This window comes from Phyllopteryx taeniolatus, chromosome 5, assembly GCF_024500385.1.
Source record: "Phyllopteryx taeniolatus isolate TA_2022b chromosome 5, UOR_Ptae_1.2, whole genome shotgun sequence".
NCBI lineage: Eukaryota > Metazoa > Chordata > Actinopteri > Syngnathiformes > Syngnathidae > Phyllopteryx > Phyllopteryx taeniolatus.
In genome coordinates, this window is record NC_084506.1 from 29,446,343 (window position 1) to 29,470,319 (window position 23,977).

At 41.3% G+C, this 23,977-nt stretch overlaps 2 protein-coding genes across 8 annotated transcripts in view; both read left to right on the plus strand.

Annotated features, from left to right (window-relative positions):
• Positions 1–1,736: 1,736 nt before the first annotated feature.
• pgghg (protein-glucosylgalactosylhydroxylysine glucosidase) lies at positions 1,737–11,759 on the plus strand. Of its 4 annotated transcripts, XM_061774630.1 has the most exons (14): positions 1,840–2,305; positions 3,119–3,385; positions 4,873–5,083; positions 5,157–5,592; positions 5,667–5,786; positions 6,849–6,980; positions 7,056–7,167; positions 7,483–7,555; positions 7,623–7,759; positions 7,835–7,968; positions 8,483–8,578; positions 8,985–9,082; positions 9,156–9,379; positions 11,183–11,759. In XM_061774630.1, the coding sequence occupies exons 2-14, from the start codon at positions 3,148–3,150 to the stop codon at positions 11,257–11,259; spliced, it is 2,088 nt and encodes a 695-aa protein (XP_061630614.1). In that variant the 5' UTR covers positions 1,840–2,305; positions 3,119–3,147; the 3' UTR covers positions 11,260–11,759. The 4 variants fall into 4 exon arrangements, 2 of the variants coding, with proteins under 2 accessions (XP_061630613.1, XP_061630614.1); XR_009788702.1 differs by lacking the exon at positions 11,183–11,759 and adding an exon at positions 8,658–8,756 and having other exon boundaries at positions 1,737–3,385; positions 9,156–9,185; XR_009788701.1 differs by lacking the exon at positions 11,183–11,759 and adding an exon at positions 8,658–8,805 and having other exon boundaries at positions 1,737–3,385; positions 9,156–9,180.
• Positions 11,760–12,886: 1,127 nt separating this feature from the next.
• incenp (inner centromere protein) overlaps positions 12,887–23,977 on the plus strand; it is a 29,303-nt gene continuing 18,212 nt past the window's right edge. For all 4 annotated transcript variants that reach the window (XM_061774633.1, XM_061774635.1, XM_061774634.1 and 1 more), the window contains exons 1-8: positions 12,887–13,072; positions 15,080–15,243; positions 18,178–18,288; positions 18,374–18,990; positions 19,079–19,118; positions 20,548–20,614; positions 20,709–20,835; positions 20,921–20,960. In XM_061774633.1, the coding sequence (XP_061630617.1) occupies positions 15,104–15,243; positions 18,178–18,288; positions 18,374–18,990; positions 19,079–19,118; positions 20,548–20,614; positions 20,709–20,835; positions 20,921–20,960 (1,142 nt within the window). In that variant the 5' untranslated portion in view covers positions 12,887–13,072; positions 15,080–15,103. The remainder of the gene's footprint in view (positions 13,073–15,079; positions 15,244–18,177; positions 18,289–18,373; positions 18,991–19,078; positions 19,119–20,547; positions 20,615–20,708; positions 20,836–20,920; positions 20,961–23,977) is intronic.

Here is a 23,977-nt window from a genome sequence, read left to right on the forward strand (position 1 = left end):
TGGAGTGTAGTGCCTTGTTTGAAATGTTCATAGAAAGGACTCAAGCATCATCATGGAGTGCTTTCTCCATTCCCTAACATGGTGTCATCATGTTGCTCCCTTGTAATTTGTGGTCCCCTAGTTTACAGCTGTCTTGTGTTTGCACGCTCTTTGTGCATTGTTCTTTTTTTAGAGGACTGGCATACCATCACATCGGAGCCAACATTCGAAAAGAAAAAAAACCATGCATTTATAGTGTTTGGTGACAAAGAAGTGTTATTTGCAGATGATGGACAACATGAGGAGGCTTGGTGTCTTCTAAGCTTTAGTGCCTGCAAATCCATCAGTTTGGATCTCATTTGAGAGCAGAGCAACGGACAACTGTCCTGCAGACTAGACAAGCCGAGCTCCTAATAAGGAAGGCGCTCTCTCTAAATATCCCTAAGGTCTGAGAAAGGCAGGGAAGTGGGGAGGAAGAGGGAAGCGGATGGATCGCGGCCTTATATGGGCAAAGTGTTGCTTTTCCCAGGGTTTGTGCCTCTGACCCCCCCCCTCCCTCCCCCCCTTCCATTTCGATGCCAGATGCTACACAAACGGCTCCCTAGCGCCACCAAGGGGTGCAGCAATTGTAAAGCATCGGGATAACTGGGCCTCTTGCCTCCCAGGGACAGCAAATATGTCGGTAGTGTGAGTTCTAAGGTGGTAAAATAGTATTTTATTATTGACCTATGGCTCGAGGAAGTTCAGGACATGTCTGTATGTCTAGAATTAAAGAAAAGGTTCTTATGCAGAAACAAGTCCTATTTTGTTAAGCTTTGCATTTCATCTCACGGAGCTTCATGGTCACAGACAAGGTGGAATTCTGCACATTGCTTCCAGTGCACTTCACAGTCTGCAGGTTGAAAAGTTCAGCAGCGATCATTGTTTTGACCAACTTGAAGTGGATTGTCGGGTAAATGGTTAAAAGCAGCTCATGACCAATTGCCACCTATGATTGGTACACAAAAAACTCATCCATATTAAAATGACTGATAACTTGAAATGAACTTTCAAAGTTTAGATGGTCAATAAAGTCACGAAACTCTCCAGAGACGACGATGGAAAAGAATATAGCTTTATCATGCATGTACAGTGGAAACATAAGGTTTGTTTTGCTACCAAGCCACTAATAGTGAAAATCCTCTAAAAGTTAATATAATTGCCTATATTCATAGTTTAAATCATAAATATACCACATATTATGTGGCCGGGAAAAAAAACCATTGACTTATTTATACCCAAAAAAAAAATAATAAATCCAATAGACAAGTTTGTTACTCGAGTAACGGGGGAGTCATTATTAAAAAGAAGGAGGAAAAGGCATTCTGTCAATTCATGGTATGTAAATTTAGTAAAAACATCCATCCATCCATTTTCTACAGTATGTGTGTCCTCCTCACGGGCACAGGTAAACCGGAGCCAGAGACAGCAAAACAACTTGTGGATTGGTGGGGCACTTCCGGCAAAGGTCAACCATGCTATAAATTTGCCGACCTTGTTAGGTTCACACAGTAAATTATTATTATTTTTTAAACTAGGCTACCAGTGACTATTAGAGTATGCAGGCTGTCGATTTACGTAGGTAGTGAGAAAATTAGGCTGTCCAAAAGATGTATGTGCATGCAAGTGACGTGTGCTGTCTGCGACACTGACAGGTTATTTACACATTTTTTTTTTTTTTCTTTCGGTTTTGAAATTTTTTATTTTTTTTTAAATGCTGTTGTCTATGTTACTCTGTGACGGTATGCTCCGTGTAATTATGCTACTGGTAAGCAACGTATGCTTAGATAGGCACTACCCAATGAAATAAATAGGGCGTGTGGAAAAGGAGCAAAGGGGCATATAAACAAAAGAACCATTCATATTTAGAGTCTTCAATTAACTTACCATGCGTGTTTTGGGGATGTGGAAGGAAACCCACGCAGTCACGGGGCGTAAATCGAGAACCCCCTCATGCACATGTATTCTGGTCCAGTCTCCACAAATACTCCACGCCAGGTTTTGAGACTAACCCGCAGCCACCTCCAGATTTTGTGAGCTGCGTGCAGACCTCAAGTTTTCCTCCACTTCTCCGCAACTTTGGAGTACTTTCGCTACACGTGAACATTTCCAGCCATTAAAACGCAGCGTTTGACAGATTGAGCCGCAAATTTCAAGCTTTTTATTTATTTTTATTTTTTATTTTTTATAAACTTTGACCAACACTTCCCAACTTTCCAGTTTGTGGCAGAAACAGATCCGCCTGCTTGCTGGTCACGTGAGAGAGCAACAACCCGGTTTTACTATCGTAAGGAAAAACGGATCGAGATGCGTTTGTGCACTGTTAGGCTAAATGCAAGAATGCACACTGGACTAGTCTAATAATTGACATAGTGTTATTTGCCCCAAGAAAACAATACACGGCACCTTTCTACTTTTCAGTCAATGTGCTCTTCGTTGTGCTTTCAGTCTGAGGTTCGGTTAAAGCTGCTCAAGTTATGAGTGAAAAGGAAAACAAAAGTGTACAGCAGGCGCTGGGAAGTATTTTTAAGCGATAAAAACTGCAAATGTGTGTTAATTTGTACGAAAATCGGAATTGTGACACTAAACTACGCTAATGGAGTCGTCTCGTCATAATTACAGTTAACATTTGAATGAAAAACACCTCTAGGGCGAAAATATCAAACACTAAAATGAAAAACAGTAAGTAAGGCGGTAACTGAGGGTGCCTTCCTCTGCGGCGTGATGACGTATTCTCCATTCGTGCCGTAGTCTGTCAGTTACATAGTAGTAAAGTCGTAATTACTGTACATATTTGTATGAAAAATACCTTTACACCATAAATATAAACCAATGCAACAAGCCGATGAAAAACAATAAGTACAGCGGTAACTGAGGGTGCATTCTTGTGTGTGCTGTTGGAACCATCGTAAACCAAGGGCCCCTGTATTTGAATGCTGTATATGCGCAATACCTACAATGTAAACAAAAATGCTTTACTTATGTAGTTGAAGATCAAAACTGCTCTCTGGCCTTCTTGCAGTTCATTTTCATGCTTTCACTCATGGATTTATACAAAAATAACCAAATGTTCAAAGATAATCCATGTGTGACGGTGTAGGCTCCCCTCACGACGATCCCCAGCTCCCCATGTCCGGTGACCCTTACACTTTCTCCAGTGACTCTCTCCCCACTGACCTCCGCTTCCTGCCTCCGCTGGCCAACGGCCTTTTGGGATGGCGGGTGTACAACAATACCATGCACATGGGCGGCGTGTACAACGGCGAACGGGGTGAATGTCACCGTGCAGATGTGCCCTGTCCTCTAGCCGTGATGGTTGAGACAGAGGAAGCTGGTCAAGACCGCTACAGCCTGGACACCCACACAGGTAGTCTCTTTAGTACCTCATTTTGTACTTATCCATTCAGTTTTCATCGGGCTTGTCCTCATTAGGGTCGCCCTATTCCAGGTGACAGTGCGAGAGGAGGGGTACACCCTCGACCGGTCGCCAGTGAATTGCAGTATCATAGATTTCATTCAAACAAACAAAGAATCTCGATCAGAAAAGGGACAGTTGGTTCCTGTCTATTGACATTTTATTGTGAAACCCAAAAAAACTAAAACTCTCTTTTTCCACATAGCAATTTTAAATGAACTTGACTCTGTTCTTAAAGTGGACCAAAAAGTCACAGAAAAATGTTTGTGGCTGCCGTAGGCTGGAATTTGAGTGTGCAGTCAGGGCAGCGTGGCGTCCTAGACTGTTAGCATGTCTGCCTCACAGTTTTGAGGTTCGGGGTTAGAATCGTGGCTCTGGCCTTCCTGTGTGGACTTTGTATGTTCACTCTACTCCAGCTTCTTCCCACATTCCAAAAATGTAGGTTCAGTCAGGCTGTTTGTCTACATGTGCCCCGCGATTGGCTGACGACCAGTCCAAAGTGTCCCCAGCCTCTCGCCCAAATTCAGCTGGGAAAAGCTCCACCTCACCGGCTACCCTAATGAGGGCAAGAGTTGTAGAAAATGCACCCTGGACTGGTCGCAGCAATGTAAACTAAAATAGAACCAAGACTCGTGACCGTTCTTTGACCTTTTGGTCCACTTTAAAGATGCTTTCACACTTCGACCTTTAGCGATTGAACAAGTGCTTAGTTAGCATTTTCCTGGCATACAGTAGGCTAAAACTACAAATTAACTCAGTGTCTTCTGAAACAAAACAAAATACAGTGAACTGCCACCTATTTGTGATTCGCTCTTTAAAAATTCACCTAATCTGTTGTTGTTGTTTTTGTGTGCAAACTATGCTCTACAAAGCCCCTAAAGGGACATGGGCTCTTTCCGTAAAACCGTAACATTCCATAAAATGGTGCCAAAACCATAGCTAATGAGAAAGTTGTAATTGGTGTCAAGGAAGTATGTTGACATGGTACATCTCAACTGAGAGACTAAGATCTTTGTATGTTTTGGGGGAGCGAAGTTTAGCCTGGGTTGTTAGTTATGGAAAGTCTTCGCCGCATGTGAGTGTTTTTGCTCTGCTGAGTGGCTATTAAATCTGTTTCTAATATACAACGGAGATCCCGTCATTGCTAGACTATTCCCAGGCAGCAAAAATACGTCATCAGAGGTTCCATTGCCACGATGTTGCAGTGAGAGCATTTGCTCATTGGCAGTATGTCGCCGAGAAGTAGGCCCAGAAGGGATTTAATCGAAAATTCCCAGCAGACAACATCTGAACGATTAAAGCTGGAGCGCCAGCCAGCGTCCTTCAGTAACTTGAATTTTTTTGCACTTTGCGTCAGGACTCTGCAATGGTTTACTGTAGTACTATAGTAGGACTGTGTATGTGAAAAACACCATGTGTCCCTGTTGATTCTCGAGCAGGTGTTTTCACGCACACACTGACCTCACCCAGCGTAACAGTTTCCCAGTCTTTCTATTCGCACCGCTACCACTCCAACCTGATGGTGATGGAGATTCTGTTGGCGCGCCATGTGACCTCAGAGGTGGCGTTCACAGTGAACCTGGCCACTTCCTTCACCTCTCAGAGCAAAGACATTGATTTTCAGCCTGCTCCTGACTACAGAGGTGGGAGGTGAGTTTCTACACTGAGAATCCAACGGCCATCATACTTTTAATGCGCGGATTGAGATGTTTGTCTCTTCTAGTCACATTCAAGGTCACACCCACACGGCAGAGTTGCCAGGAGGTCCTTGTCCCACAGTGCATCTCATCTGGACCCCCATACCCTCCACGCTGACACTACCACCTGAGCAAACCCAGGACCGCTGGGGCTTCATTCTAGCGGCGGCTAATTGTTTAGATGTCGCTGAGGCCAGTTTTGACGAGGGGCTGGAGCTGATGGCGACGGGTGGCCTGCGCCCCTCTCACGAGAAGGCTTGGGAGGAGCTGTGGCTGCAGAGCAAGGTGGAGGTCGCGGGATCCGAGCGCCTCTTGAAAGCTGTGATCGGTTGCATGTTCTACCTCCTCAGTGCCTTTCCCTCCATCCACGACACATCTGGCTTTTTTGGCGGTGTCAGTCCAGGTGGACTCTCGAATGGCTCGGAAGCTCAGGATTATTGGGGCCATGTTTTCTGGGACCAGGTTGGAAAAATGTCTCAAATATCTGATGTTCTTTTTACTCTTTTTACACCTAATGGCAACGTCCAACCCAACAGGAGATCTGGATTTACCCCAATGTAGCTTTATTCTACCCCAAACTGGCCCGTGCAGCACTGGAGTACAGGATGCGGACTATCGACGGCGCTAAATACAATGCTCAAAAGCAGGGATTCAAGGTATGGTGAGGCATATGGATTTTCATAGTGTGAAATGTGTGTCTTCTCAGTGGACATCTGAAATGAATAAAACTAAAAATGAAACTTACTGCCGTAAAGATAAGTGGTACGTAGCAGCCATTGGCTTGGGATATACAGCACTTGACATACAGGGCAGTGACGAGTGGTGAGGTTCATGGCTGGTGCGCCACTGACATACTGTAAGAGTCACATTTAAAAATGTACGAGCCAAGCCGAGTGGCGTGGCAGCCTGGCATTAAAAATGGGTTAAAACATTTTTTTTTAAATACAGTGCTGCCTTGAGATGCAAGTTTTATTTGTTCCGTGACGCCGCTCGTAACTCAAACACTTTTATATCAAATCATCTTTCCACATTGAAATGAATAAAAAGGTTGTTAATCTGTTCCTCCCCCGCCCCCCAAAAAAACCCAAATATTTTTGTTTGTTTTTCAATAGGAAAGTAACACGCTATACTATCCATGTTATAAAACACATTAATAACATAATTAAATCGAATGTAGAGAATTAAACAGATTATGCCTCATGGTTAATTCACTCAGACTCCTTCTGGTGTGTGCGAATGTGGCCACCGGGGGGTGGGTGGGGAGATGGGGGGGGGGGGCAGTATAATACAATCATGAAGTCACATACGAAGAAGACTTACTGTAAGTGACTCAGTTAACTTGAGTAATATTAGTCTTTAATCGCAGAGGATAACAACTACCAGTGAGTATTGTTATATTGTCTGTCTACATGTGTTGTTCCACATTTGTGTTCAAATATGTTTCTTAAGGGTCTATAACACAGATAATTTTCGTTAGCCCATCTGAGGCGTTTTGCATTGTGTGCTATCGTTGCGCTATCGAAAGGCAAAGTTGCGTGTTCCCCCCCCCCCCCCCCCCCCCCTGTTTATGCTTAGTTTGACAGTAAACCTCAACTGGGAGTGCATTAAACAGCTTGAAGCCGCTTTTTTTTTTTTTTTTTTAAAGAACTGCTGCTGTTTGTAAAGTGAGTTGAGTTCACTGCCCATACAGTACTTGTATCTCAAATTTTTGCTTGCAGGGGCTGAAGTTGGCATGGCAGAGTGCCGTGTCAGGGAGGGAGATGTGCCCTGAGGACATTTACGGGCAACAAGAGATTCACATCAATGGAGATGTCGCACTGGCCTTCCAGAATTACTACTACCTCACTGAGGTTTGCTCCTCAGCGCCACCGCGTCATCGCGCATCTCCTCATATGAACGCAACATGACTCAGCTCTTTGTTACAGGATGTGACAATGTTCACAGATGGACAGGGCCGTCAGCTGATATGGGGCGTGGCCGATTACTGGGTTTCCAGGGCAACCTGGAGCCCTGACGACCAGAAGTATCATCTCTTAGGTAAAGGCCACATGATAATTAGTACACCTGCTGTTTTAGGTTAGCTGACCATTCATCTAGCAATTTTAGGCCTATCCATTTTTTTTTTACATAACATAATGGTAAACAATTCTTCAAAAAAGAGGCTTCAGGGTGTTAATTTTCATCTCATCTGGTGTTTGTACGTGTTTATGTGGGGACATTTTACTATTTACTATTTACAGTTTAATTGTTTGCAGCATAACAGCTGCAACATGACAGGTGGTATATGTCATGCTGTATTTACGTGGCTAAAGCATTTTGTACTTATACCTGTTTACTTGTGGTGCACTTTAGGTGTCATGCCACCAGATGAGTATTACTACAATGTCAACAACTCTGTCTACACAAACACAGCGGCTAAATTAAGGTAGTTGCATTTGTGTACATGTTAGTTTGTAATAGTACCGCTGATGCAATAACAGTCTTGTTTTCAGTCTGCAGTTTGCTGTGGAATTAGCTGATCTTCTCAAACATCCCGCACCAAAGGAATGGCAAGATGTGGCGGACAACATCCAAATACCTTTTGACCAGCAATCTCTGTACCATCCCGAGTTTGAAGGCTATTCTAAAGGTATTTTTTTTTTACCTTTCTCATGATGACCTGCATTGAAACAGTATAGCTTTATACGTTGTGCCCTGCTGGCAGGTTATCCAGTCAAACAGGCCGACACTGTGATGCTGAGCTATCCTCTTGGCCTACCCATGTCGCCTGAGATCAGAAGAAATGACCTCGAAGCATATGAAACAGTCACAGACCCTCATGGACCGGCCATGACTTGGGTGAGGCACCGATCCACAGTTTATTCCACATGAATTTATTATTCCTATTTATTGTACTGGTTTTAGGGCACTAAAGGGATAGAAATATCATAATGAATCTTTGTAAAAATCCTGGCTGAGAAACTATAAAACGATTATCCTTTAGTGTGGGGTGTGTTAAGAGTATTTCTTCTCTCCCCAATCCCCTAAGTGGGGTACAAACACAGGTATCTCGCTTAAGGCCTTTTTACGCTGCACTTAGCAACGTGCAGTGCGCCGTCGACGAACCCATTTATTGTGTACAGTATGTGCTGCGAGGGCATGAGGACGGATAATTTGGCAGAATTTGATTAAATTAAACACAAGACTTAGCTTTAAAAGTTATACATGGCGAATGTGAAATCTCCGAGTTGTGTTCTTGGCTCACTAATTTTTTTTTGAGACTACATTCGTGAACCGAGGTTGCACTGTAATTGGAAATGCACTGATTGTTTGATCTTAGACATGCACAAACTATGCTCTTTCCATCATTCAGGGAATGTTTGCGATTGGTTGGCTGGAGCTGGGGGAGGCGGAGAAAGCTCAACGTTTGCTTGAGAAGTGCTTCAGAAACATCCAAGGACCTTTCCAGGTATCTCGCTTAAGGCCTTTTTACGCTGCACTTAGCAACGTGCAGTGCAGCCGTCGACGAACCCATTTATTGTGTACAGTATGTGCTGCGAGGGCATGAGGAAGGAACGCGCAAGGTGGGAGGTGACGTCAGAAGGCGCATCCAATAGGAGAGGGGCTGGCAGAGGGACATCAGACCGGTAACAGCAATAGAACAACCAGTGGGAAAAGCCTCCCTGTTACTTATTGGTAGGCTGCTACGCAAGCACTTCCAAATATGGGCAAGCTTGCACCAGGGCACTGTCGTCCTTGCACGCTACCCCGTGGCGAACGCCAAGAAAACCGAGTGCAGTGTGAAAAGGCCTTTACACAGTAGGCTCCAGGAACGTCCTTAATGTCTACTGAAGTAATGATTGATGGCCTTGCAGGTTTGGAGTGAATCATCAGACGGTTCCGGCGCAGTCAACTTTCTTACAGGTATGGGAGGATTCTTGCAAGCAGTGGTGTTCGGTTACAGCGGCTTCAGGTTAGTAGTCAGTCGTCCCACCTCGTTTGTTGAATCAAAACAATCAGTACAAAGATTTGTATTTTATTTCTAGAGTTCAGAAGGAATGCCTCGCCTTTTCCCCCCTTCTTCCCAATGACCTGAGTGAGCTTTGCATCCGTGGCGTGAGCTACCTGGGCCATCAGCTGGACTGGCTGTTTCGCAAAGATGAAGTGTGCGTCATACTGAGGGAGCAGGAAGGCGGTGCTGCAAGTGCAAAGATATGTGATCTGCAGGTGGTCCTCAAGGCATCGGGGACTCAAATCCCTTTAACTCCAGGTAACAAATAATATAATTATGAACCGGGCATTATTGAGGTTGTGTGTGCAAATGAGAGAAATATGTCATATCTGTCATATTTGGTTGTCTGTTTTTTTTTTTTATTTGATTGATTTGGTTTTGCAAGATAATTTGGGTTGGAAATGCCCAAAATGTCCTTTTTCAAGCTATTCTAATTGGTCTTTTCCGCCTGGCAACATGCAACTTGTAAATGAGCTTTGCTCTGATTGGATCATTCATCTTCCTCAATTTAAACATGGGAAAACAGCTTGGCTCTGATTGGTCCATATCATGGCATCCAGTGTTGTACCTGAACAAAAGTTCATGAACTACTTCATATTTTGCACGAACGTGAACTGAACTCAGTTTTGCTTGATGAACGTTATTGAGAACATGACATTCATATTTACATCCGTGAGGTGCGTTCAGGGACTCTCCCTAAATGGGAGAGAATGTGTTCTTTTGTTAGGAAAATTATTATTTGTGGCAAAATGCGTTAGTTAAAACACTGTACGATCACACTGTCATAATATGGAATTTATTATGTTTTGTAATATGAGACTAGATAAGATCAAATATTTTGTTAATATAGTCACCCAGAGCTGGTAGGAATGCAAAATTATCAATGTCCTTTCACCATCGTTCCTGTCACACTGTGTTGCATGTTTTTGTTTGTGCAGTAAGGACAAGTTCTGTTTTTGTTTTAATTCCTCATTTAAAAAAAAGACCATTCAAGCAACAAGTTTTTCCTCATGTTTTTGAGATTGTAGGGTGAAAGCTGGGGCTGGTTACTGTTGTGGACTAAATGGGTAGCAACAATGGAGAAATGAAATACTAGTATTTTGAGGGTAACAGGGTAAACAAACTATGAACTACTTCATTTTTAGAAAAGTGTACTTAGTTCAAAATTTTGAATTCTGAAATAGTTCATATTGGGAACAGTGAACTGGACTTTGAAGTAGTTTGCGTAGAAAATGAACTTCCCCAACATTAATGGCATCTGCTAGCATCACTCTCGAAGCTTGAAATGACCGAGCATTCATTTGGACGTTGTGTCCTTCGACAATGCTACGTTCGGACTCGCTTCACTTGGAGCGTTTGATCGCGGGGTTATTTATACACACTGAACGTGCATGCGTTTCATTTGCGCCACATTGATATCCTCCCCACACCTCAGCCCTCTTCAGCGGGTTGTCAGCGTGCTCACGTCCAGCAACTGCATGCTGTGAGCAGCCATGGTTAGCGTGAAAAGTCACCCCGGCTGGTGGTTTTCTTCCCAGTTCTATATATTTTGAGTTTATGCTCGTCATCCGCTCCCATTCATTGGAATTGAACCTGCCGCAATGATCATCGCTGGCGACAATGAATACAAGCTTTGCTATTTCATGCACTGTTACATCATAAATTATGAATATTAGTTAAGTATTGTTGTAAGACACAATATATGTATACTTTATAGACTGCATTTGTATGGCTAAGCAGTGGCTGAGACTCGCTCGCTTAAAACCAGGAAATGTCGTGTTGCCGTTCAGTGGGTGGGTACCAACCACGAAGTGAGCAGGTACTTGAATATTAATTGACAAAACTAGGTCACACTGTCAGCAATTTCATTTTTACACAAAAAATATGATTCTGATATAAACAGACCTTTACTTATTTAAAAATACATAAGTATAAGAAAGGATAAAAATGGCCAGCAGAGGTTTTATTCTATATATATATATTTATTTTTACATGTCCATCCATCCATTTTCCATACTGCTTATCCTCACTTATTAATCGATATTATGTCTGTATTTTTAGGGGCGCCAGTGACATTTCCTCGAGAGCCTGGATGTGTTTGCAGACTTGAATTGTCATCTTTCTGCTGGCCTTTCTGAATAATTTGAAAATATCCATCCGCTTCTCCTCACAAGGGTCACGGGAGCGCTGGAGCCTATCCCAGCTATCATCGGGCAAGAGGCGTGGTACACCCTGAACTGGTTGCCAGCCAATCGCAGGGCACATATAAACAAACAACCATTCGCACTCACATTCACACCTACGGGCAATTTAGAGTCTTCAATGAACCTACCATGCATGTATTTGGGATGTGGGAGAAAACCGGAGTGCCCGGAGAAAACCCATGCAGGCACGGGGAGAACATGCAAACTCCACACAGGTGGGGCTGGGGATTTAACCCCAGACCTCAGAACTGTGAGGCAGACGCTCTAACCAGTCGCCCACCGTGCCGCCTTATTTGAAAATGTTTTGGGAAATGCCTCAAACTCAAGTCAGTAAGCTCTTCACAATACTTGCTCAACAACGGGCAGCAAGAACAATTTCATGTCCAACCGTAAGAACTATTCACTGTACTAGTTTAATAAAACTCTAAAATACATTTGTGTGTGTTTTATTTACTTGTGAATTATTACCTAAATATAACTCCCAATTCTAGTCAAGTATGAATAAGAAAGATACAGTAGCAGTTTTAGAAGTATCAATTACTATGAATGAAAATATTAAGGCCCTATTTCAGAGTGCTTCTGAATCCTCACAGTTGCCAGAGGTCCCTTCCTTATGCTTCTGTTTACTCATTTTATGGGCATAAGACTTTTTGTTATTGGCAAAAAAGGGATAGGTATTTTTATATTTTCCTGAGATGGATATTCCGCTGTAGTTTCTGTGAAGTTCCTGTAGCCCAAGGTAACAGGTAGCACAAAACTGTGGGCGTGTCCCCATATGAGTGTTACTGTGAGTGCACAAGAAATGATTGACACCTCATCAGTTATGCCTTCGGTCTCTGATTGGTTGCTTTTACCAAGCCGTGTTGTTTTTTTTTTGGGGGGGGGGAATCACATTAGGGGCACAGGATGGGGCCATAGTTGTTGTTTTTTTTTTCTTTTTCCCACAGATCATTTTCCTCATGTACTACTGTCAGGTCCTTCTGTCCATTTGAACAAATAAGACAAAAGGTGTTTATTTTTTTCATTTTTGTATTTTTAATGCAAACGCCACATTGAAAATGAGTTGAATCTTTACTCCTAATTTTACTAGAATAGTTTTTTTGTCACAAGTACTGTATCAGTACAGAGCGTGAGTACTTTTTAAAAAAAAACGTTTTAGCTGCATCTGTTTTTAGCCTTTTATATACATTTTATTCATATACATTTATGTAATGTAATGTGTAAATATGTAATTAATTACATAATACAGTTTTTTTTTTTTGCTTTGCTTTACTCTGCAGTGTGCAGCGAGACGCTGCAAAATGTTCTTGTTTGTGACTTTAAGAGTTGGGCGGAGTAAATTGAAGTGTTTTGGTTTGTGCGCGTCGAATCTGTCGATTTGTGGATTTAAATCTGGGCATAACCCGCCCTTGTAGTTGGGGTTTGTTCGATTTGGATTTACCTAGCCCCGCATGTTGTTTGTGCCGAGGTACCCGCCCCTTTCAGAGTATGTTGTTCAGCAAAACGAGTACGTTCTAAACAAATGTGACATCACAAAGTCCCACCTTCCGATTGGCGGATGCAGTTTGAAATTTAAACCGTTTCAGTGTGACAGTGCGGAGACTGAACTTCGACATCTTCGGTCGGATAGTGTCCTTTCCGAGACGTTAACGTTCTTGTATGGCTCTTGTATAAGATAGCGTTGGGTTTTTCGGTTCAGGGAGGAGCCAGCGTTGGATTCCGGGGACATTTGTTCGTATTATAAAAGGTATTTATCTTGATGTGACTTGCATCATTAGCTAGGGGCTAAGTTAGCTTCTACAGAAAAACGTTGCCGCCAGCACAACAGGGACACTGAAAATGTTTGTTTGCTACGTGGCGTAAGTCTTAAACGTGACAAAATATCTCTTTAATTAACCTTATCCGAGAGCATGTTGGCATGTATTAGCTTTACTCTTTGTGTGCGAAGGTGAATGCTTTTTGCGCGCGCGTGAATGCTACTGAACAATATGGGACTTACTGTCATCGGCATGTGAACAAACTCACGTCAAAAGTGTATCCCTAAAACCATAAGTAACGTGTACGCGGGTTTTACACGTTTTGCTTGAAACCTACTTTGGCTGTGTCCGAAATCACTCACAAACCACTATATAGTGGTTACGACATTTTGTAGTGGTGTCCGAATGCTTAGTGATCAAATTCAGGGCACTATATAGTGCACTCAAAAGTTACCCACAAAGCATTGTAAAAGGTAGTGGCCAACCGAGTCACTCGCCGAGTCGTGATGTACCATAATGCATTGCGTCTTCAGCGAAGTAGAAGAATGGTGGGACGAGATACGTTGCAGACTGAGTGGATTTTTCGTATAAATGTGACTTTTCAACAAAGAAAAAATAAATATTCCACGTATATCTTTACAATATCGTCTCAAAAACAAAAAACAAGTACTGAGTAAATGGTGAATAACTTCTGATTTTTTTTTAATTTATTTTATTTTTTTTCCTCTCCAAATTGGAGCATGAATGTCAAATGAAATAAACCCTAAACAAAAAGTAAATGTGCAAATTTTGATATTGGTGTGTGTGTGCGCTAGCAAGATTAGCACGTACCCCAATAAATACTTTCCAGTTACTTATGGCCAGAAAATATGGCTGTTTTCTCAAGTTGTAAGTGGGCAGGAAAATCCACATCTGGGCAGACAGTGCCTACCAGACGACAAATATTAACAATGCATGAAGGCTGTTGTTTTTCGTCATCTGAAATGTAAACAGTCGCACGCTGTTGGCTTCTATGGGAACAATGACATTCCCAACAATTCCTCCACGTAGGTATGTCGATTTGCCAGGCTGGCGTATGTAGTGTTTGTATCTGAGAATTACGTTGGCTTGGATGTGCAAAAGAATATAACGAATTGTGAAACACTTTAATTTTTCAGAAAACGCAAAAACAAAGTACGAAACACTTTTACAAAAAGACGAAACAAATTACAATTGCGGAAACCCGGAAAGGGAGGGCCCATTTCACAGACATTCTTGGAAATACTATGGCCTTTCTCGGCAAGACCCGCCCCACTTCAACATGATTGGCTCCTGCATCGCGGGAAGGGTAGACTACACAGATGGAACGTGAGGTCCATCCCAAGTAGCGATTGTATATACGGACTCCCTGAACAGCGAGCCTGTATAGGCGTTTGATGCTGTATATACAGTATATTGTGCTTGATCACATTTCTTAAACTTTAAAAAGATAGTGTTCAGGAAGAAGCAGGTTGCTAAAAAGAGAGGATGCTGGTGAGAATTAAAGGGAAAGTGTGGATATTTGCAAGGAAGCTGCCGGCTCCATCCATTTTTATTTATTTATTTATTTATTTTTAAACGTACCGAGCGAGGGCTCTACCTTGCATACATTCTGCTCTGGTCGATCGGGAAGGAAACAGTTGCCTAACCTTGTACACTGCGCCATAGTTCAGTCGGTTGGTTTTCTTGAGCGGCCGATCGGTCGTCTGCTGGTTTTGACGCGATTCAAAATTATAATCTCTGTTGCACGGTGTCTTCACGTCCCAGTTTACATTCAATCAAAATGCACAGAAGCTTTCCCCTACGGTGAAACTACATTTCCGGGTTTGCGAGCCGTGCCGCCGCGTTTCCTCAGCTCAAGCCATATAAATAGTACGTAAAGCATCAAATGTTGTTTAACATCAATGCTAAACGATACTCATAATGTATAATGTGCCTGTCGATGGAAAAATAATTTTTACTAAAATTTTATGTTTCAGAGAGAGAACCTGCAAGCTGCTGCCATGAGTGTTGTACAGTCATCTGTGCATTCTTTCTTGAGGATGTTTGAGGACAAAACACAAGATTTCATCCATGACATTGAGAATGTCCACATGGTTTGGCTTGAGGAGATCCAACAAGCGGCTAACATCATGTTCTCAAGGTGGGTGTTTAATAGGGCTGCAAGATGTATTGTTTCTGCATCATCATCGTGATATGCGCATGTACAATAGTCACATTACAAGGTCCTGCAATGTCTGAGGCAAAAGAACTCTGTTATACATACGCTGGTGGTGGGCTGTCGCCTACCCAGGTGGTAGCTGGCCCCTGTTCTGGGCCCTTTTGGTAGTTGGGGCCCCCATACTTTCCGGTTCTACAGGTGTTAAGATGCTATATAAGTCCTAGGGCTGTGGGGAAAAAAAAGGTTAAGTCTACCACAACATTTGGAAATATCTATAGGATCATTGATTCTAAAAAGATTTGATAGTGACAGCCCTAATAAGTACTCCACCACACATCAGGAGCACTGGCTTGCTCATTTCCCCCCCATCCTGTAATATACAGTGGATCAACTGTAATAGCAGCAGAGGGATCTGTTTAGACTTGCTGATAAGATTAGCACCCATGTTCCAGTAAATGACAATGCTTCAAACAACACACGGAGCAGCTCAGAGTGTTGTATACTTATCTCCGGGAAACAATGTACCAAACCTTCCTGTCATACTGTGTTGAGTGTTTTTGTTTGCACATTAAGGACTACGGTCCTGTTTTTGTTTTAATTCCTCATTTAAAATAAAAAAAAAAAAAACACCATTCAAGCAACATGCTAATCTTTTTGATATTGTAGGGTGAAAGCTGCAGCTGGCTACTCGTGTGCACTGAATGAGTGGCAGCAATGGGGAGATGAAATGCCAATATTTTGAGTGTAATTGCCCGTCAGCATCATAGTTTTGAAAGAAAAACAAACAAAACTCTGAACTAGTTCATTTTTGGATCGGTGAACTTATTTCAACATTTTGAATTATGAACTATAAAGTGCAGTAATTCATTTTTGGAATGGTGAACTGAACTTTGAACTAGTTAGTGTAGAAAGTGAACTTTTCTAACAATGAACCTGCATTATTTCACATCACAATAAAAAATAAAAAAAATAAAAAAAACTTTTTTTCTTTTTTTTTTCCTTAATATGTAGCCATATGTTAAAACGTGTAAAATAACATTGATTTAAAAACATGAGTTGTGTTAGGGAAATGCTCATGATTATACAGTGTCACTGTACATGAATTTTTTTTTAATTTAACTTCGTCTGGCAGAACTCTTAGCTGCTTTAAATTTCATGTGGTCGCACTTTCGCAAGTGCAAGTTTTAATGCTCCCTTAGCAGTCTCATTATACATGGTTGAAAGTCACCATCTTTTTCACTGCTTTAGTCAATCTCCTCGACCTGCATGCTCTCATTTCTGAAGATAGATAGAGCGCTGTCTCGTTATTGCGAACGGGCACGTGCGCGTTCAGCCCCCTCGCCACTAAGAGAGTGAGTGCGAGCTGTCGAAAGTTGGCGACCGTGGAGGATACCTTCCATCGTCGGGCGAGGAGGTGCCGCTGATAAGGGTGCAGATAGCATTTGGTACCCACCAGGTTCAAAATGGCAATGATCTGTCCCCTCCACCTTTTAATCACCCCCTCTTCCTGAAGTCCGATCTGCTTCTCACGTAAAACACTACCCGTATGGTTCCATGTTTTTTGTATGTTTGTCAGGCTGAGAAGAGCTGGGAGCACACAACTCGGGCCTTATGCTTGCAAACAGTTTTCGCAAATCTTTTTTGCCAAAAGATTACTGAAGTTCAAGCAAAAAAAATCACCTCTGTTATACAGAAGTGAAAGAGAGAGAAGAAAAGGAAAGAGACAATTATCTTTGTCCAGCTGCACTCTAGTAGTCAAGACATGGCTGGGAACAACTAGTAAGCACAGCATTGTCGGAAAACTGTTAGTAGTCACAACATGGAACAATAAAGCATGTGAAGGTTGTAGAAACGAATAGAGGTAATATTTGGTATATGAAACATACATTTTCCAACTCAAAGCTTTATAAATTCCGACTTTCTGTGGAAATTGGACACACTGTCACCGCACCGCATCATGAGTCTCACTCCCTTCTCTGTAAAACATGGTGTTAGCTGAACTTAAGTTGCTTAAATTTACACTATTTGTATATTGATGGCTACTTGGCTAAATAAGTCTTGTGGCATATACTCAACAGTAGCTGAATTGAAATCCCTTCACAATATTACACCTTTTCTTTTTAAAACTTTGAGTCAACACCTAATTTTTTACAGCATGTGGCCAGGATCTTGAAATCAGTTAGCCGCGCAGTGCCTGTTGTACTGTTCAGAAAAAAATACGATTACAGCGTTGTTTCACATATAAACATTTTAAAGCTGTATGCACTATAAGGAAATCCAAATAATACTACTGTTATTATCAATGTAAATTTCATGTATAGTTTACATATAATTTATGTAAATGTCAACACATTTTTTAAAGCTACAGTTCATACACAAATGGTAAAATAAATAAAAAAATTCAATTATGCAGTTTTGGCTGGTGATTAGCATTCCAGAGAGATTTCATCAATCATTACTAGTGTTGATCAGGTAGGCATATTTTTAACAATTCATTGTTTAGTCATGATTTCAAATACAAATTCTGTTCTGATATATCACTACCACCTAAATAATGCTCAAATCATCGATTGTGGCTTTGGTTCAGCCTTACCTTTTGTCACACACACTTGCGCCATGGTAGTTTGAGGAAATTGGCACACAGCTGATCACAGAGATCGACGGGGAATTTGTTTCGATCTCTGATCTCGAGACATTCTATGCCGGTCACAGCTTTTTATGTATATGCTTCAAATGGTTGTCTTAGTAACCTGTACTTGTCTTGTAATTGAGATGTCATTATGAGCATAGAATGAAACCTTTTTTTAATGAAGTTAACATTTCCTTTTAGTTTAGGAACCATATTTTTTTAAAAACATAGAGTAACTTAAACAATGGTGTGATATTTCTGGTAATTGCGCTTTCTTTAAATTGTAGGGATTTTAATTCTGAACCAGAGTTAATGCCCAAAACACCATCACAAAAGAAGAATACTCGCAGGAAGCGTGTGTCTGTTGGCCGGCAGGAAGAAGGTCAAGTCAGGCGAAGGTTTGTTGTTCACTGCAATTTCATAAAGGCTCCTTTTTCAATATTGATTGAAACGTGATTTAATGTGACTTAATTTGTATTGCAGGTTCTCCAAGGGCAGGCGTAGTAATCTTCGCGGGTCCTCTGTCACACCATTGGACATCGTTGTTGAAGAAGCTAATGCTTCTGCAGCCAAAAGAAGCACCAGCACACGGCCAAATCGTACTACTCGCACAAAAAAACAAACCAAGGTGGAGATTGCAGAGGATGAGCAACTGCTGCCTCATGTAAGCTATGACAGCATAGATGAATGTAATAAAAAGGCAGAGCTAGTTGAGGATGAGGCCGTGCATAATAATTGCGAGGTGGACAGCACAAACATCCAGCCGGATGTGCCATGTGACGCAAGACAGTCTGAAATTAAGATACCGTCACCTGGTGTTGTCGTCAGCATCCCTGCATCGGAACGTTTATCAGCTGAGCAAGCAACCAAACCCCAGCTCACGCAGTCTCCTGGACGCACCGCTGCTAAAATTGCGATAGCTGGCAACAGCAGAAGCTCGCGGCGGAGCTCTGTGAAATGTTCTCTCAAGGTGCGTCACTCCCTGAGCAGTTTGCGTCACAGTATGACGCGGGAGTCTCTGCGCCGTGCCTCGCGGAAATCGATGCTGAAGAAGAATGCGACTCGCAAAGACAACTCATCATATAGCAGCAACATTGACGGTGAGAAACAAAACATAAGGAAATACTCTTCAGATTGTCACTCATATCTGGCATGTTTACATATGTACATTACTTTTTCTGATTTTAGCTGCTTCTTCCTGTGAGTCCATGGAAGAGATGGATGAAGTGTAAGTACAAGAAAAAAAATATATAATGTATATAAAATATATAACACACACAGACTATATATATATATATATATATATATAACTGAATTATTAGAAGTTGGTTAAAGGACATTTTTAATTGCCTTAATTTCTTGTGTATAATGCGCATTTCCCCCCCCCCAAAGCATGTCAGAGGTCAATAGTGCACACTATACATAGGTATAGGGCAAATGGAAAAAAACTTTAACATTTTATACATGTATGCCAGCATCTAGTGGTTATAAAAAAAGCTGTACACTTCCATTCCAAAACGGCACCGCCCCCTAGAGGTTATGAGGAAGGTGTACTCTTTCATTCTAATATGCCACCGCCACCTAGTAGTTATAAAAAAAGGTGTAGCCTACACTTTCATTCTAATATGACGGGTATGTACATATGGGTGCATATATGTACAGTTGAGCTCATAAGTTTACATACCCAGGCAGAATTTTAAATGTTTTTTATTTTTTATTTTTTTTTATTTTTTATGACAACAACCATCATTAATTTCTTTATGGTTATGTGTTGTGTAATGATAATGCGTTTCTAAAATGCTTGTCCGTTTACCGTAATTTCTCGTGTACAATGCGTGTTTTTTTCCTCCCATAAATTGTCAAAAGTCAATAGGGCGCATTATACATGGGTATAGGGGCAAATGGAAAAAAACGTTCACATTTTAAAATGAATGGTGCCATCTAGTGGTTATGAAAAAGCTGTACACTTTCATTCCAAAATACCACCGCCACCTAGTGGTTATAAAAGTGTAGCCTACACTGTCCGGTATGACAGTGGTACGTACGTATGACTGCATATATGTACAGTTATGCTCGTAAGTTTACATACCCTGGCAGAATTTGTGAAAAAAAAAAAAATGTATATAACGGACTGAACAACAACCATTAATTTATTTATGGTTATGTTTTGTTTAATGATGAGGCTTTTCGGAAATGCTTGACCGTTTAATTTGAATCCCATTAAAGTAAAATTAAATGTTTCGCCTTGTGCTTCGTTTTCTTTTCACAATTGTACACATCTTACAAATTCTGCCTGGAGCACAACTGTGTTTTCTAATTTACTAAATAAAAGTAGGGCTGTGAATTTCAAAATAAGAGCAAGTAAATGAAAAAAAAGATTACGTGTTCAAATAAAGTGCTTAACTTCAGAATAATTCCTTGAAAAAAAATACAGATAATACTTCGTTTTGATCATATGGGTAGAAGCAAAATCATGCATTGTAAAAATGTGTTATACATTGGTAGGTTTTTCCAGAATTTGGAGGTCAACTTTGGGGGCGCTTACTATACATGGGTGCGCATTATACACGAGAAATTACGGCACATTGTATTAAATAAATAAATAAAATTATAATTGAATCATTTTAATTACCTATTTTTTCTATTAACCACCACAGCGCATCAGAAGCGGTAACTGCAAATCCAGAAGTTGCTGTGACTGGTGGTTCAGATGATTCTCCTCAGGTGCTACAGTAATAAGTGTTAATGTCAATAATACATGAAATAACTTCCTGTTTGATCAACTCATGCTTTTTAAAAACTTGGTATACAAATACAGACACAGACTGCCAAGAGTGGGCAGCCATCCTTGGCACGTGTCACTCGTTCTGTGGCAGCAAACTCCCCTAAACTGGCCCCACCTTCACTGTTTACCCCTGAGAGGAACTATCTGCAAAAGAGAACAAGTATTTGCTAAGGCTTTTTACATCTATTTTTAAATAAGATAGCCCTTTGCAGTTCTTTTTTAAAATTGTTTTGCATTCGTTTCAGTGTTCACTGATACACAACAGACTCTGCAGGCTAGTCAGAGGTGAGTAACTTTGTAGAGTTAAATGCTTTTGGCGCAGCGTCCTATTGACCCACTATTGGTGAATATACATTGCAGGTCTTAAGGCTTCTTTATACTCGGGCGGACGGTGACCGCGCTGACGTCACTGCGGCTGTCCCTCACGTAGTTTGACTTTATAGTCGAGCGCAACCCACGTGTGCTGCAGTTCTCCAAGTCGGGGGTGTCGCTACAGCTGGTATTGATTGGATAGGGTGGAGTTTCCTTTGCATTTTTTTTGTACTGTACAGTAATATGGGTGCATATGCCCTCAAAAAATAAAAAGTGCTGCAATGTAAGGGACAGTCAGCTAGATTGGACGCTATTAGTCTGTTTTATCGAGGTTCCAAAACAAGAACAGTTTTCACTCAACAGGGCAACGAATGTAGACAAATATACCACAACAGTGCACTAGTTTACAGTCCTGAGTATTGTTGGAGGTATACAAGGTACAAAATAAGCGAAGTTCCCCCTCTGGTATAATGACGACTCCTTGGTTTGTAAACGTTATCGTTCTCCAGTTATGATGCTACATACCCTATTATTGCTACTTTCAAAAATGTGTAATTTTGAATAACAATACAGATTAGTGAGCTTTGCCATTTTCAGGCTTCCTACGTAAGTATTGAAAGTATGGAATTTGACTTCATAAATTTTCAGGTCTTTAAAGTATGGAAAATGGAATCTGTTGTATGGAAAATATTCATGTTTCCAAGCAGCAGCAACAACTTACTTTCTAATTCAGCGGCATGGTGTTCAACTGGTTGGCACATCCTCCTCACAGTTCTGAGGACTGGGGTTCAAATCCCGCCCTCGCCTGTGTGGAGTTTGCATGTTCTCCCCATGCTTGCCTGGGTTTTCTCAGGTACTCCGGTTTTCTCCCACATCCCAAAAACATGCAGGGTAGGTTAATTGAGGACTCTGAATTTCCCACAGGTGTGAATGGTTGTTTGTCTATATGTGCCCTGCAATTGGCTGGCAACCAGTTCAGGGTGTACCCCGCCTCTCGCCCGAAGTCAGCTGGGATAGGCTCCAGCACGCCCACGACCCTAGTGAGGAGAAGCGGAACGGAAGATGAATGAATGAATTTTCTAATTCTATTTTCTGTACATCGATCAGTGCTGTGTTAAGGCTCTTGGAAGCGCAGCTACAATGTTATGTGAGAGCACACAATATTATACCATGGTCTTGGTGAATACTTGATTCTGATTGGCTCAGAAAATTTAATCGGTGTACATTATCAGCTGATTATGTACATGCTTTGAACATCTCAAGTAGGTGCTGTCAAAAAATAATTACATTGTTCCAAATGAATGCGCAGCACCCTTAGCCGTTACATTATACAAACAAACATGACACACTTTTTGCTAAGTAATTGTGAAGTCCACTGAGGATAGAATTTTGTTAATTTAAAAGAATGAGTGATTTAATCATTTTGTTTGGTGACTACAACACCTTTGATGCCTGAGATGCTGCTTGGGAATTGAGGGAAAAATCAAGAGACAGTTAACTTTGAAATATTTAAATCAACTCGCAGAAGGATAAAATCAATGTGAAGAAAACAACAGGCAATTAAAACATTGAGACACTTCCTGGCACAAAAACCGACAAAGCCGAACTGAACACTTCACAGTTGATGAATTTTATGCTACCATCAGTCAGCAAAGACTAGCAAGAGAGTACAGCGTTGCCGGCCTGAGAGCTTGCATCAACCATCACACATAAATTTACCAAAGTTATGTTGTAATAATGAAAACAGATTTTATCCTCATACCTGTGGTTGCTATTTAACATTGTCAAAGTAAAAAATTTTTTTTGCTGAAGTACAGAATAGGGTTTGCATTCCCTTTTAGAAAATTATTGGATTGGAATGACCTGCAGGTGTTGCAAGGGAAAATAAATGTGAGTACAAAATTATATTTTGTCTGCAAAACGTATGAAATTATGAATTGGTAATCTCAATTATTTTCTTTGGCAGGTGACCATAGTATAAGCCCTTCGAGGTTTACAATTGTCAGGGATAAATGGACTTCGCGGACGCAACCGTCCTCCACTCCTTGTTGGTTCATTATTTGATGACATAATGGCATTTAAAGAATCAAAATGATACGCATCTATTTACAAATATTAGAATTTTTTTTACTGAGAAGTCTGGAAAAAGTATGGTGTTTTGAAATCTCAAATGTGTAGGAACCCTGCATTTTACAAACCACCTGAATAAGGATGCTGACACAATTTGATTGCTACTTTGCTTGCTCTGGTGGCAGCACTGCTAGTGGTGGCTAAACTGCTATGGGTACGCATGAGTGGCAGGTTTTCCTGACACCATTTGCATTTTTATGCTTTTCACACAATCACTTTGGTGGTACTTTTTCAAATGAATAAACAGGTTTCTTGTGTTGCCATTTTTTCAGGGCACTGACCGCCGACATACTTTGCACATTGGCTTAATTTGCTCAATGGTACTTCGGAGACCACTGTCACACATCTGACATCGAGTAACTTCTCAACATTAGGGGATAACTCCAAGTCATGGCTGACATCTGTTTCGCTGCCCTCAGCCACGCGTTAAGATCCACGTTCGGTCATTGTTTAATTTGTTTACTTCCACAACTTACAAGCGGAAGTGGAGCAGGAAAAGTTTGACCTCTGATTGGTTCTTGTCGCGCACTTTTCCGTCATGTTTGATCGAGAAAATAGGCTGATCACTGTAATGGACCTGAAATTTATTGCGATCACTAATCACAATCATTTACTGGACAGCTCTAGACACAACCCACTTAATTTATTTGTTTTGATTGTTTGTTTTTTTTTTATTTGTGATTGGATGGCGAACAATTCAGGGCGTACCCTGCCTTTTTCCCAGAGTCAGCTGGGTTAGGCTCCAGCATGCCTGCGAGTTTTTAATTGTGTTCATTGATATGTTACCGATCTGTGTATTTCGATGGCGTTGAAATTGCTTTGAGGTTTTCTATTCGATCCACGTCTACACTGACTGCACA